The sequence below is a fragment of the Squalius cephalus genome (genome assembly GCF_949319135.1).
Source record: "Squalius cephalus genome assembly, chromosome: 22".
Taxonomy (NCBI): domain Eukaryota; kingdom Metazoa; phylum Chordata; class Actinopteri; order Cypriniformes; family Leuciscidae; genus Squalius; species Squalius cephalus.
In genome coordinates this window covers 17502293-17513585 of record NC_137143.1, presented here as the reverse complement: position 1 = coordinate 17513585, position 11293 = coordinate 17502293, and the positions used below count along the sequence as shown (strand labels likewise).

Below are 11293 nucleotides of genomic sequence, written 5' to 3'. Positions count from 1 at the left end.
ACAGAATCGGTTATACGAACGGTAGTCTAATAATTAACAAAACATGTTTTTATTTTCAAACACACACACATACATGCAACAGCAATGTTTAGAAGTAGTTTATAAAATGTCAGATACATACGACTAAATTCAACATGAACTGAAATAAATGACAACATAAGCATGAATTTACAAACGCTGATATTTCCAATTACAATACCTTTATACAAGCTTTATTTCCTTTTACTCATATAAAAACTCAAAAATAACGAGTTCTTTCTCTATCCAATGTAGTAACAAAATACTATCAACACTATGACAACAGCTTTAAAGAGATAGTTCCACCAAAAATGACAATTCTGTCATCTTTTACTCACCCTCAGGTCATCCCAAAACCTGTATGACTTTATTTCTTCTGTGGAACACACAAGAATATATCTTGAGGAATGTCTCAGTGTTTGTGTCCATACAGTGAAAGTAAATTGTCACCAAAACGTTTAGGTTAACAACATTCTTCAAAATATCTTCATGTTCCAAAGAGGAAAGAAAGTTATACAGGTTTAGAACGACATGAGGGTGAGTAAATGATGACAGAATGTGATTTTTGGGAGAACTGTCGCTATCACAATATCAAACCATTCTGGTAATCAGTTGCATTTGGAACTGTACAGAAAGACAAAAAAATAAATGGTAAACTCAAGGTGCCATACTTCTGGCAAGTCAGTGGCACTTGAAACCCATAGTGTCAAACACCTGTATTTATCACAACTAGCCATGTCAGGTCTTATTTTGGATAGAGAGTAGTCATCATGTATAATGAACAATTATATTAAATGTTCATTTACGTGTTCTTCAAGTTGTCTGAATGAAGTGTCCATAGCCAACAAACATATGAATGAAAACACATCACATTTTTAGCTGCCGGTCATATTTATCCATCTAAGAGTTTGAGAATACTTTCTCTCTCTTTTAAAGCTTTCCACGCCTGATCTTTCTCTTTTTTTGTTGGAGTGCGTTTCTTTTGCCTGGCTGCCATGATGCGACGGAAGGCCTCCATGACCTCGTTATCAGCCACGCGGACCCGCTGTCGAAGCTCCTGTTTTCGCATCTCTTCCCGTGCCAACCTGCATGAACAGGATGAAAAGAGAAATGTGACATTCCTGAAAAATCACATTAAGCCTTGTATTTCACAATGCATACGGGGGAGAAAATAATACCCCAAGATATTTCTAGTTAAAATTCTCAAAATACACAGCTGGCTGCTTCAATACAGTTGTCATCTGACTAAAACTATGGAAAAGAAAATCACAACTTGTCACATCAGACTGCTCCCTCTAACTCTTTGAAAGATTACGGGCTTATTTTCATGAGCCAGATTTCATCTTGTGCTGACGGCAGTCTTGGTCTGGATCTGAAGCTCTTTCGGTGAGACTCACTTGAGCAGCTCCTGCTTGCGTGAGCGGTTGTGGGCAGTCAGAGCTTTGAGCTCAGCCTGTCTTTTCTGCAGCTCAGCCAGCACCTCGTCTTCAGATTCTCCTCCGACACCTTGCCTCTCGTCAGAGTCCAGCAGCCCCTGAGACACCAGCTCCTCTCTTATACGAGCCTCCAGAGAGCGTGTGTGAGGCACACTGGGGAAAACAGAATGAGCAAATATTCAGTGAACTTAATTATTGTGCACGTTATTATTACAAAGAAAACATTGTTTTCTTTTCAGAATCTTTCTTCAAAATGTAATTGTTTTTTCTGCCTCTGAAACAACTTTCAGTTTTGGATGTTGTCACCCAGGCCATGGAAGCAATTGAATGATCTTAACCAATAGCTAAATATCTTGTAACTGTACGTTCACACCGCCGCTGGCGAGAGCGGCAAAATTCGCTCTCGCCGCCCTGCCACCGACGCCGTAGAAAGATTCGGGGACGCTCTGACGCTCTGACGTAGATTAGAATGCGTGATTTTATAAAAAACTTCATTTAAAGGGGCCGCAAAAACCGTTGCTGCAATTGGTCAAAATCATTATTATTTTGAGCAAATGAATTGCATTCCTGCTTAAAAAACAAGCGTTTTTAGTTCAAAGAAGTTCTAGCGCGAAAATGTTGCCTATAAATAGTGTTGCGCAGCTTTTTCTAATCAACTAACAACACTATGGATGACAAGTCGTACAATAACGGGAAACCCGCAACAGAAATGATTAATTTTTCCTCCATTTTGCTTAGGAACTAATGTGGTGGGAACCAAAGTTTACAGAATTGTGTTCTCTCGTATCCTCTCAGGCGGAGGACTTCTACATTCCGACTGGTTGCCGCTGGTTGCCGCCGAACCGCGTCATAGCTTATTACCATAAAGTTGACTTGATTTCAACTCTTCTCGCCGCTCTCGCCGTCCAAGACGCGCCGCGCCGCCCTCGCCGGAGCTCGCCGCCGGCTCTCATTGAAAATGAATGGCTTCCGGCCACTTTGACGCTCTCGCCGCCGGCGGTGTGAACGCACAGTTATCCCGTTCATGTCCACTCTTCACCATCCGATCAATTCCCAAATCCACAGTTTTGTCAACGAATGACCAGTTTCAATGTCAAAGTCAATGAAAAAATATGACTGGTTGGCTGAACAACTAGTTAAAGGAGAACTCCGGTCAATTTTAACATTTTTTTGTAAATTTGGAGTGCTGTCAATACAGAGAACAACGACAAAAATTGGTGTTGCCTACACCGTGTTATCCTCTTTTTAAAATTTGCACCCTGTTGACTTCAATGGGGCAAGTTTTAAACCTGCTTTTAGCCTCTTAACATCCTTGATGTGTCATTACAAGTGCACAGGTCATGTGAGTGATTCCTTCGGAGTGAACGCGGGTCAGTCTGACTGCAGTAGATGTGAAAGATATGAATAAAAGTGATGTTAATTCAGCCAGCGCACATACCTGTATTTACATCCTGTTTTCGGTCGAAGTCCATAGTAATCGATTGTCGAGTTCGGGCGCATGATCGTACGTACTAAACCTATGCGCGTGAACTCGACAATCGATTACTTTGGGCTTCGACCGAAAACAGGATGTAAATACAGGTATGTGCACTGGCTGAAATAACATCATTTTTATTCATATCTTTCACATCTACTGCAGTCAGATTCACCCGTGTTGACTCTGAAGGAATCACTCACATGACCTGTGCACTTGTAATGACACATCAAGGATGTTAAGAGGCTAAAAGCAGGTTTAAAACTTGCCCCATTGAAGTCAACAGGGTGCAAATTTTAAAAAGAGGATAACACGGTGTAGGCAACACCGATTTTTGTCGTTGTTCTCTGTATTGACAGCACTCCAAATGTACAAAAAAAATGTTAAAATTGACCGGAGTTCTCCTTTAACTAATCGACCTTAACTGGCCCTATGTAATTATACTGGTTCACCCGATTGGACACGTTCCTGTTTGCATAAGATGTGTTCTTGTATTCAAATACAATTCGACAGACGACAACAAAATGTCAGAACGAGAGTCAAGAGGTGTTAAAACAACTGTTCAAAAGTTTCGGGTCAGTTAGCAAAGACATTAAATTGCATAAAAAGTGACAGTAATAACATTTATTTCAATTTTTTAATGTTATTTTTGTTTTTACCTGAAGGCTTTACCCTGGCTGCGAGGTGACGTACCGGCCCCATCATCCTTCCCTGGAATGTCTGGAATAGGGGAATCCTCCATAGGAGATATGATGTTTTCCTACATGCATGAAAAGGATATAACTGAAATAAACCACTGATATAAACTGAGCTGTAACAAATCTGACTAAATGTTGCACAATATAATGACTTATTTTAGCAAATGATGAGTCACTGACCTCAACAAGCGCTTGTAGAAGCCGCTGAGTGAGAGGGCCAAAGGGACAGCCGTCGTCAGGAGGTTCATGCTGAGTCTCTGATTTCTTCAGTAGGGCGTCTACATCTACACAAACCAGAATAGTCGAGGATAAAAGAAACAGATGCAAAAAATGCAACCGGAATCAGGATACATCTTTAATGACACGGTTACCTTTAGCATCCAGTTCAGAAAGAGGACCCATTATGCTTTTTTTCTTGTCATTGGCTCTGGCTCCCTCTCTTTGCTCCTCTAACAGGTCCTCTTGAGCCCAGCGTTGGGAATAGTGCTTTCCGAGAGCTGGGATCTGCAGGAAAAAACACCAGTCAGGGCTCAGAAGTGAACAAAGAACACAAAAATCCATTTAACAGACATTCTCTGAATACAGAATCGGCTGAAGGAAAAGAAAAAGAAAGCAGCAATAATGCAGAGCAAGAACTGGATTCTAAAAGATCTTTACCTTGTAGTACTCAGCTTCATCTTCAGGGGGTTTAAGCAGCTCATCCAGAACTCTGATCTCTTCATTTGTGATATCTGCACAGTAAGGCTCCACTGAGGCCCAGAATCTGTTTTACACATTAAAAAAATGTCTCTTATGCTCAACGAGGCTAAATGTATTTGAGCAAAAATACAGTACAACAGTAATATTGTGAAATGTTATTACAATTTAAAGTAACTTTTTTCTATTTTAATATATTTTAAAATGCAATTCATTCCTGTGATGGAAAAGCAACATTTTCAGCATCATTACTCCAGTCTTCAGTGTCACGTGATCCTTCAGAAATCATTCTGATATGCTGATTTTTTTTCAGAGTTCTTTAATAAATAGAAAGTAGGGATGCACAATATATCGGCCACCATATCGGTATCAGCCTGTTCATTTTTATGTTCAGATATGTTCATTTTTAATATTATTGTTATTGGCCCAATAAAAATGTGGCCGATATACTGAAGACGACATATAATAAATTATTTCCTTCAGCTGAGAGGCTTGAGTTGCGTACTGTTCACCATGATAGTTTTGAATTGCTTGAAATATGATTGAAATCACTTCAAAAAGGAGTGTGCAACACAAGTCTGTCATATAGGCTACACAAAATTATCATGAGAACATTATAATTATGTGCTTGGGACATGGCTTTTAATGGTGAGTCTTTTGTTTTTGTTATGAGGCTTTCAATAATTATAAAAAATCCGGAAGTATACAGTCAAACCAAAAAATTTACACACCAGATATAATTTTTGTGCAGGAAGTGCAGGACACAATAGTTCTTTATAATAAAGTGGGTGCAGGACACAATAGTTCATTTATGTAAGTGAGGATAGCAAAATAAAGTAAATTGTTACATATTATACCCACAAATTCTTCATACATTAAAATGTATAAAAATTTGGGACCAAAAATTATTCAGACGCTTTGACCTGACCAAGTTTTGCTGAAGTGTTTTTTCTTTAATTGCTAATGCGACCTTTTTACACCTCAGACTGAACAAAATCAAGCATTGCTTGGTAATTTGTCGACCTAAATTTGTATTATCTAATTTTGTAGTTAAATTTAACAGCTGACAGCTATTCAACCTAATTCATTTGAGAGACAGTGTAACAGAAGGATGGCCAAAACCGGTGAAATATCAACTGATTTGATAACTCTGAGTTGTCATTTTGTATTACCATTTTCTGAACTATAGCGAATAAACTGTGATAATGTGAGAAATGTTGAAGGTGTCTGAATAAATTTTGGTTTGCCTGTATTTATTGGCGAATATATCAGCTATAAGCTTTCAAATATAAAGAATTATTTTCGATATTGACCAAAATTGTCATATTGGCGCATCCCTAATAAAAAGTTCAAATGAACAGCATTGATTTGGGAGAGAAATTTTTTGGAAACATCATAAATGTCTTTACTCTCACTTTTGATCAATTTAATACATCCTTTCTGAATTCAAGCTCAGGCTTGCATTTGTGTTTAAATAATTAAATAAAAATCTTTAACTGGATACTGATAACTTAACATTTCTCCTTTGAAATCAATAAAGCATGAAATGAGAAAGAATTGATATTTGATTTAATTTAATCTTAAATATCTGTATCTTAAATCTATCAACAAACCTGTTGGGAGCATCATTTTTAGGATTGCGGGGTATATCTTGGGGGTCCACTTCAAATTCAAAGTCCTGGACCTTGGTCTGTATGTTCTTAGACTTCGGTCTGCCAGGCCCAGGTCCGGGACCATGACTTCCTTTTCCATCAAGTTTCTGTTTTTTGGGCTTGGAATGGCGAGAAGAGGCTGCGAGATCGGGATCCTTCCCTAATTTCAGAAATCTTTTGTCTCCTTTTTTATCCTGCCAGTCTGTAAGAATCTGTTTCAGAGGAAAAAAAACATAAACAACTTTAGACACGGGCAGTAGGTGGGGAAAAGACAAATAGAAAAACATTACTTTTTCACCTGTCTCTGTTCTTCCAGCGCTCTAAGACGTCGGCTCGCAGAGGATAGGAGTGTTTCCAGCTCAAGCTGAAGCGTGTCCAGCTCTTCAATGCCAATGCCGTCATCTTCTGAGCGGCTGAGTACTGCAGTGTAGCGTGGACACACTTTCACATGGTCCACAGGTTTGAAGTCATAGTACTTCAGAGGGGGACAGTCCTTCAATTCACTCATCTTCTCATTAACAGGAACCTATATCTGAATTTTTTTTTTACAAATAAAGTCAGGGTTGTGCGAGGTATCCAACAGGGTATGATTAATTCCTTATTATTAATGAGGAACACAAGACTGTAAATGATTTTGTTTATGTTGTAAAGGCATGGTTGCTAGTAAACATCTATAAAGAGATAATGCTAAAGATGGGCTGCTGTAGATGTTATTCATAAGGTTTTATCTGTGACAATGCCAATGTTGCACGTATTGCAATCCTGTATTCTCTCCCACACTGTTATGTAATATTGAGCACCACATACATGAGAGCAGTGTGAGATCATGAGCAGCCACTGTAAGCTAACGGCTACATGCTAATTCAACTACATGCTGTTCAAACCACAGAGAACCAATTGCAAGATTTATCAATAAATATTCACATTGCATGCAATGAAAAGCTTATAACGAAAATTAAAAAAAATATGTTAAAAGTCAAAACAGGAGGATAACCTGAATTCGTACAAAACATTTATTCATAAAATATAATTGTTTACCTCCGATAAAGGGGCATCCATTACTGACTAAACCATTATCCCAGCACGGGGGAGAACATTCGCCGATTTAATTTTATGTGTATTACAGGTACTTTAGTATGATCAACGTGTATTTAATTAACACGTCTAGACCAGTTTTGTGTACCATCTGTAAAATCATCATTCAAGATCAGATCAATACTCAAACTTGACAGTTAACGTCCACAACATTACAGCGCAGGGTGTGGAATGGTACATTCCTGACTGAAGCGCGTCCAAGCAGTATAAATAAAGATTATTTCTTTTTAGAGACTCACGTGCTGTTTCAAACCACAAAAGAGATAACGTTTATTTCAGCACAGTAATATTTTTAGACAAACGCCTCTTTGGCTGTAATGTATTTGACCTGTCGCGTTATTTGCCATATAAGGAAGAAAAAGCGAATCAATGTAAGATTGCTACTGGGTTCGACCGTAAATATAAGAATAGATGTGAAATGCGCATGGGCGTTTTGGTGTTTTTATAATTTTCGCTCAATTTCACCGTTTCTTAAAATAGAAAATAAAACAACTTGTATTTGAATGAAAATGCATTTGATCATCCACCATTCACTCGTATACATTCAAATCATGATGAGCGCATGATAATTGAACTGATTGCACTTCTAATAGGTATATTACAGAAATGTGAGAACGCAATGGAGGCGTGATTTCTCATCTCTAGGCGTGGCGTGCGGACTTCCGTCTTCCTCCACAGACCTCATATAAAATGGTAAGAGATTTACATTTCTAGAAAGTTGCTTCGATTGTTTTTATTATACCGCTAGCAGTCAAATGACCTAATAAACAGCATACCCGTAAAATAATTGCTAGCGATCACAGCAGTGTTTTGTTGGTTTATTTGATCGAGTGATGTTAGTCTGTCTTGGTTTATGCTAGCTGGCTAACGTCAGTGATTTTGCAGGCAAAGCCTCTTTTTGGCAGAATCAAAACATTACATGCACGTTTTGCTCACATTTCACTGTATAGATACAATATTTAGTAAATGACACGTGTTAAATTCATTCAGACCAACCAGTCTTGTTAAGAAGTTATTTTAGGCAGATGAATGACACTTTAGCACCTAAATGATTGACTCGAGCTCAATGGAATGACCAAGACCAAACCAGCTCTTCCACCCACAATCATATTTCTGTGTCAATAATTAAAATTATACCCCTTTAAAGTGCGGTTATAAAATGAAGTGTTGCCATGAAATCGAAATGGACAGTTCTTGTTTTTTTTTTTTGTTTTTTTTTTGTTTTTTTTTTTTGAGGAATATTTCAGTATTTGTTAAATGATATCCGTTATCCGTGCACATCATTATTATTTTATTTTTTTTAATTAATGTGCACTCGTAATCTTTAATCAAAACAACTTCCCCTCCCACTTGCGGTGACGTGTTTACTGGCGCGAGGGCGGGACAACCTGTCAATCACATAATCAAGTCCTGCCCGACATTTTTTTAGCCGTTGCCCCGCTGTTCCACTCAGATATAGAAGAAAGTAGAGAGGAAAAGACTATCACAACTTCCGTTTCATGCAGACTTGAATTAAATATTAATTTTTTTATATGTAGACGGCGACATTGCGACCCTACCTGAATGCAGTGCGCGCCACTCTTCAAGCAGCCCTGTGTCTGGAGAACTTCTCCTCTCAGGTGGTGGAGCGACACAACAAGCCTGAGGTGGAGGTTAGGTGAGGAAATCACTCATAAACCCCACGTCCTCCCGCTATATATGATGTGTTTTTAACTGATAAACGTGTGCAATGTATGTCTTTCAATACAGGAGCAGCAAAGAGCTTCTGTTGCAGCCGGTGGTCATAAGCCGCAATGACAAGGAGAAGGTCCTGGTCGAGGGGTCTATAAACTCAGTGAGAGTCAGCATTGCTGTCAAACAGGTATGAAGATGAACTGCTGAAGACAGATGTTGTGATGTAAGTCTTTTTCTTGCCATCATCTTCTAAAGATATTCATGGTCTTCTTAGGCCGATGAGATTGAGAAGATCCTCTGCCATAAATTTATGAGGTTCATGATGATGCGAGCAGAGAACTTCTTCATCCTGCGGAGGAAACCTGTTGAGGTAAGATCTGTTGTGAAGAACAAACAAGGGATGAAGCAATATACAATTTATTAAAGGGTAACTCTCACCAAATTGCAACCTAGGCTATTTTTGTTAATCTACCCGAGTCAAACATTCGTGTAAAAGCATAATTAGAATGGAAACGCCACTTTTAAGATTGACCGTATTTTCGTTTTCGATCAAAATGCCTTTTGAATGGGAGTGCTAGGGGCACTTCAATGATAGCATCAAAATCGCTATTTTTAAAACACTAAGAAGGCTCGACACAACATAAAACTGTGCTTGAAGTATCACCAGGGGCTCTACGCATGAACTCGAGCACTGACAACATTGTTTGTGTACACAAAGTTTACTAAAAAAAGGTTTTGTACGACTCACTTTATCAGTTAGTGTTTCCGGTGGCTGGAATTTTGTCAGTCAAAAGTAGTCGATATATCTTTCCATCTTTACTCTCCTCATGTTACGTTGCATTCAGAGATCGACTACTTTTACACGAATGTTTGACTCGGGTAGATTATCAAAAATAGCCTTGGTTGCAATTTGGCGAGAGTTACCCTTTAAACCAAACACACATATCATGCAAGTCTTTTTGATGGAGTCATGTAGGACTTTAGAGCAAATGCTGCATAATGTAGCTTCACATCAGGCTATTTTTGTAAATTATGGAATATTTTTTGAAATGCTATATAATGTGTAAGTGAAGCAAGTAAACTGATATTACCATGTTTTCTGATTTCCTCTTTTGTATATTTCAGGGCTATGACATCAGCTTCCTCATCACCAACTTCCACACAGAACAGATGTATAAACACAAGCTGGTGGACTTTGTCATCCATTTCATGGAGGAGATCGACAAAGAGATCAGCGAGATGAAGCTGTCGGTCAACGCTCGGGCTCGAATTGTCGCAGAGGAATTCCTCAAGAACGTATGTTTGAGATGTTGCATGTATATCTTTTAACAGACATATTTAGAAGAACTGAAAGTCATTTTTGAATCTGTATGTATTTTTTTTTTCTGTTCTAGTTTTAAGGATGCTTGTCTACATTCCTGATACCCTTCAGAGATTGGTGTTGCTTTGGTTCCTGCGGACAAAAACATTCAAAGTTTTTAAAATCTCCTCAAAGAGCAAAGGGAAAAGAGTTTATTAGTTAGCCTCCAAGCAAGAAGATCTACAGGAACAACTGGCCAGTCCTGCAGCACTATATGCATTCCCCTTTGCCTTCTGTTCAAGGTGCTCCTTGTGCCCATGGATATTAACAATTGTACATTTTAGTCAAGAATTTATAACTTTCGTTTTCTGATGTTAGAAAAAAAAGAAAACACACAGTCAAGGCAGGTCCTTAAAAGTATTACCTGTAATTAATATTGATGGGCACAGGAATCTTGTTGTTGGACTGTAGTTTTTTTTTTTTTTTCTTCTGTTGTCTTTTATATACATGTACTCATGTGCTTAATTTTTGTTACAAAGAAAGAAAATAATCAATTTAATGTTAAAAGAGATCATGAGGGGGGAAAAAATGTTGGCACAGCTATAAAACTCCAATAAGATAATTATACAAAAAACTGCGTAAAAACAAACAAAATTTCAATAAACATATATTGTGCTTTCTGTACCTCTTTGGATTTATTTCTGCTCATTTTTTTCAAATTGCACTTTATGGTATATTTATTACTCCTCTTGTGATTGTGCTCTCAATCCACTTCTATTAATTGATCTTTCTGCAGTTTTTGTTAGTTCTTATTTATCGGCTTTTTTTCTTATACAATGCCATCTGAGACATGTATTGAGCCAAGTTATTACATTGCTAGGCCAATTGTGTTACTCATGCATTCTGTGCTTAAAATTTGATGAGAATCGTAAAGCTAGAATGAGTACGGAAGTGGATATTGATCCTCAAATGCTTAAAAATCAATACAGAAGTCCTTTTGTGATCTATCATTTTGAGCGTGATGACTTGAAAAGATTGGTAACAATGGATTGTCCAGTCAATTAATTGTAATCTGACTGTGATAATAGCTTGTTATTATATTAATTGCTCTTGTGAGGACACAATTACAACACAATCAAATTGATTTGCAAGAAATATGAAACAAAGCAGCCTGGCTTTATGACTTAAATGAATGGTACACAGAGAATGATTTTGTGGTTAGTAGGGTTCACTGTTTATTGAAACCTTTA

General features: G+C 37.9%; 2 protein-coding genes across 2 annotated transcripts; one reads left to right on the top strand and one right to left on the bottom strand.

Annotated features, from left to right (window-relative positions):
* Window positions 1–30: 30 nt before the first annotated feature.
* tada3l (transcriptional adaptor 3-like) lies at window positions 31–7423 on the bottom strand. Its single transcript, XM_079856583.1, has 9 exons — window positions 7013–7423; window positions 6273–6506; window positions 5936–6186; window positions 4284–4389; window positions 3998–4130; window positions 3807–3910; window positions 3588–3688; window positions 1416–1607; window positions 31–1103 (listed from the first exon to the last, which is right to left on the bottom strand). The coding sequence occupies exons 2-9, from the start codon at window positions 6480–6482 to the stop codon at window positions 911–913; spliced, it is 1290 nt and encodes a 429-aa protein (XP_079712709.1). The 5' UTR covers window positions 6483–6506; window positions 7013–7423; the 3' UTR covers window positions 31–910.
* Window positions 7374–10727, top strand: arpc4l (actin related protein 2/3 complex, subunit 4, like). Its single transcript, XM_079856599.1, has 7 exons — window positions 7374–7440; window positions 7663–7762; window positions 8608–8726; window positions 8819–8930; window positions 9018–9113; window positions 9869–10039; window positions 10138–10727. The coding sequence occupies exons 2-7, from the start codon at window positions 7760–7762 to the stop codon at window positions 10141–10143; spliced, it is 507 nt and encodes a 168-aa protein (XP_079712725.1). The 5' UTR covers window positions 7374–7440; window positions 7663–7759; the 3' UTR covers window positions 10144–10727.
* The last annotated feature ends 566 nt before the right edge of the window (window positions 10728–11293 follow it).

Bases quoted from the DNA above. Each gene is read 5' to 3' on its own strand.
- arpc4l (XM_079856599.1), top strand. The intron at 8,727-8,818 runs GTGAGGAAATCA...CTTTCAATACAG, and splicing joins AAGCCTGAGGTGGAGGTTAG to GAGCAGCAAAGAGCTTCTGT. The intron at 9,114-9,868 runs GTAAGATCTGTT...TGTATATTTCAG, and splicing joins TGCGGAGGAAACCTGTTGAG to GGCTATGACATCAGCTTCCT.
- tada3l (XM_079856583.1), bottom strand. From the start codon at position 6,482: ATGAGTGAATTGAAGGACTGTCCCCCTCTGAAGTACTATGACTTCAAA. The intron at 4,131-4,283 runs GTAAAGATCTTT...TTTTTCCTGCAG, and splicing joins ATGAAGCTGAGTACTACAAG to ATCCCAGCTCTCGGAAAGCA. The intron at 1,104-1,415 runs GTGAGTCTCACC...CTGTTCATGCAG, and splicing joins CGCAAGCAGGAGCTGCTCAA to GTTGGCACGGGAAGAGATGC.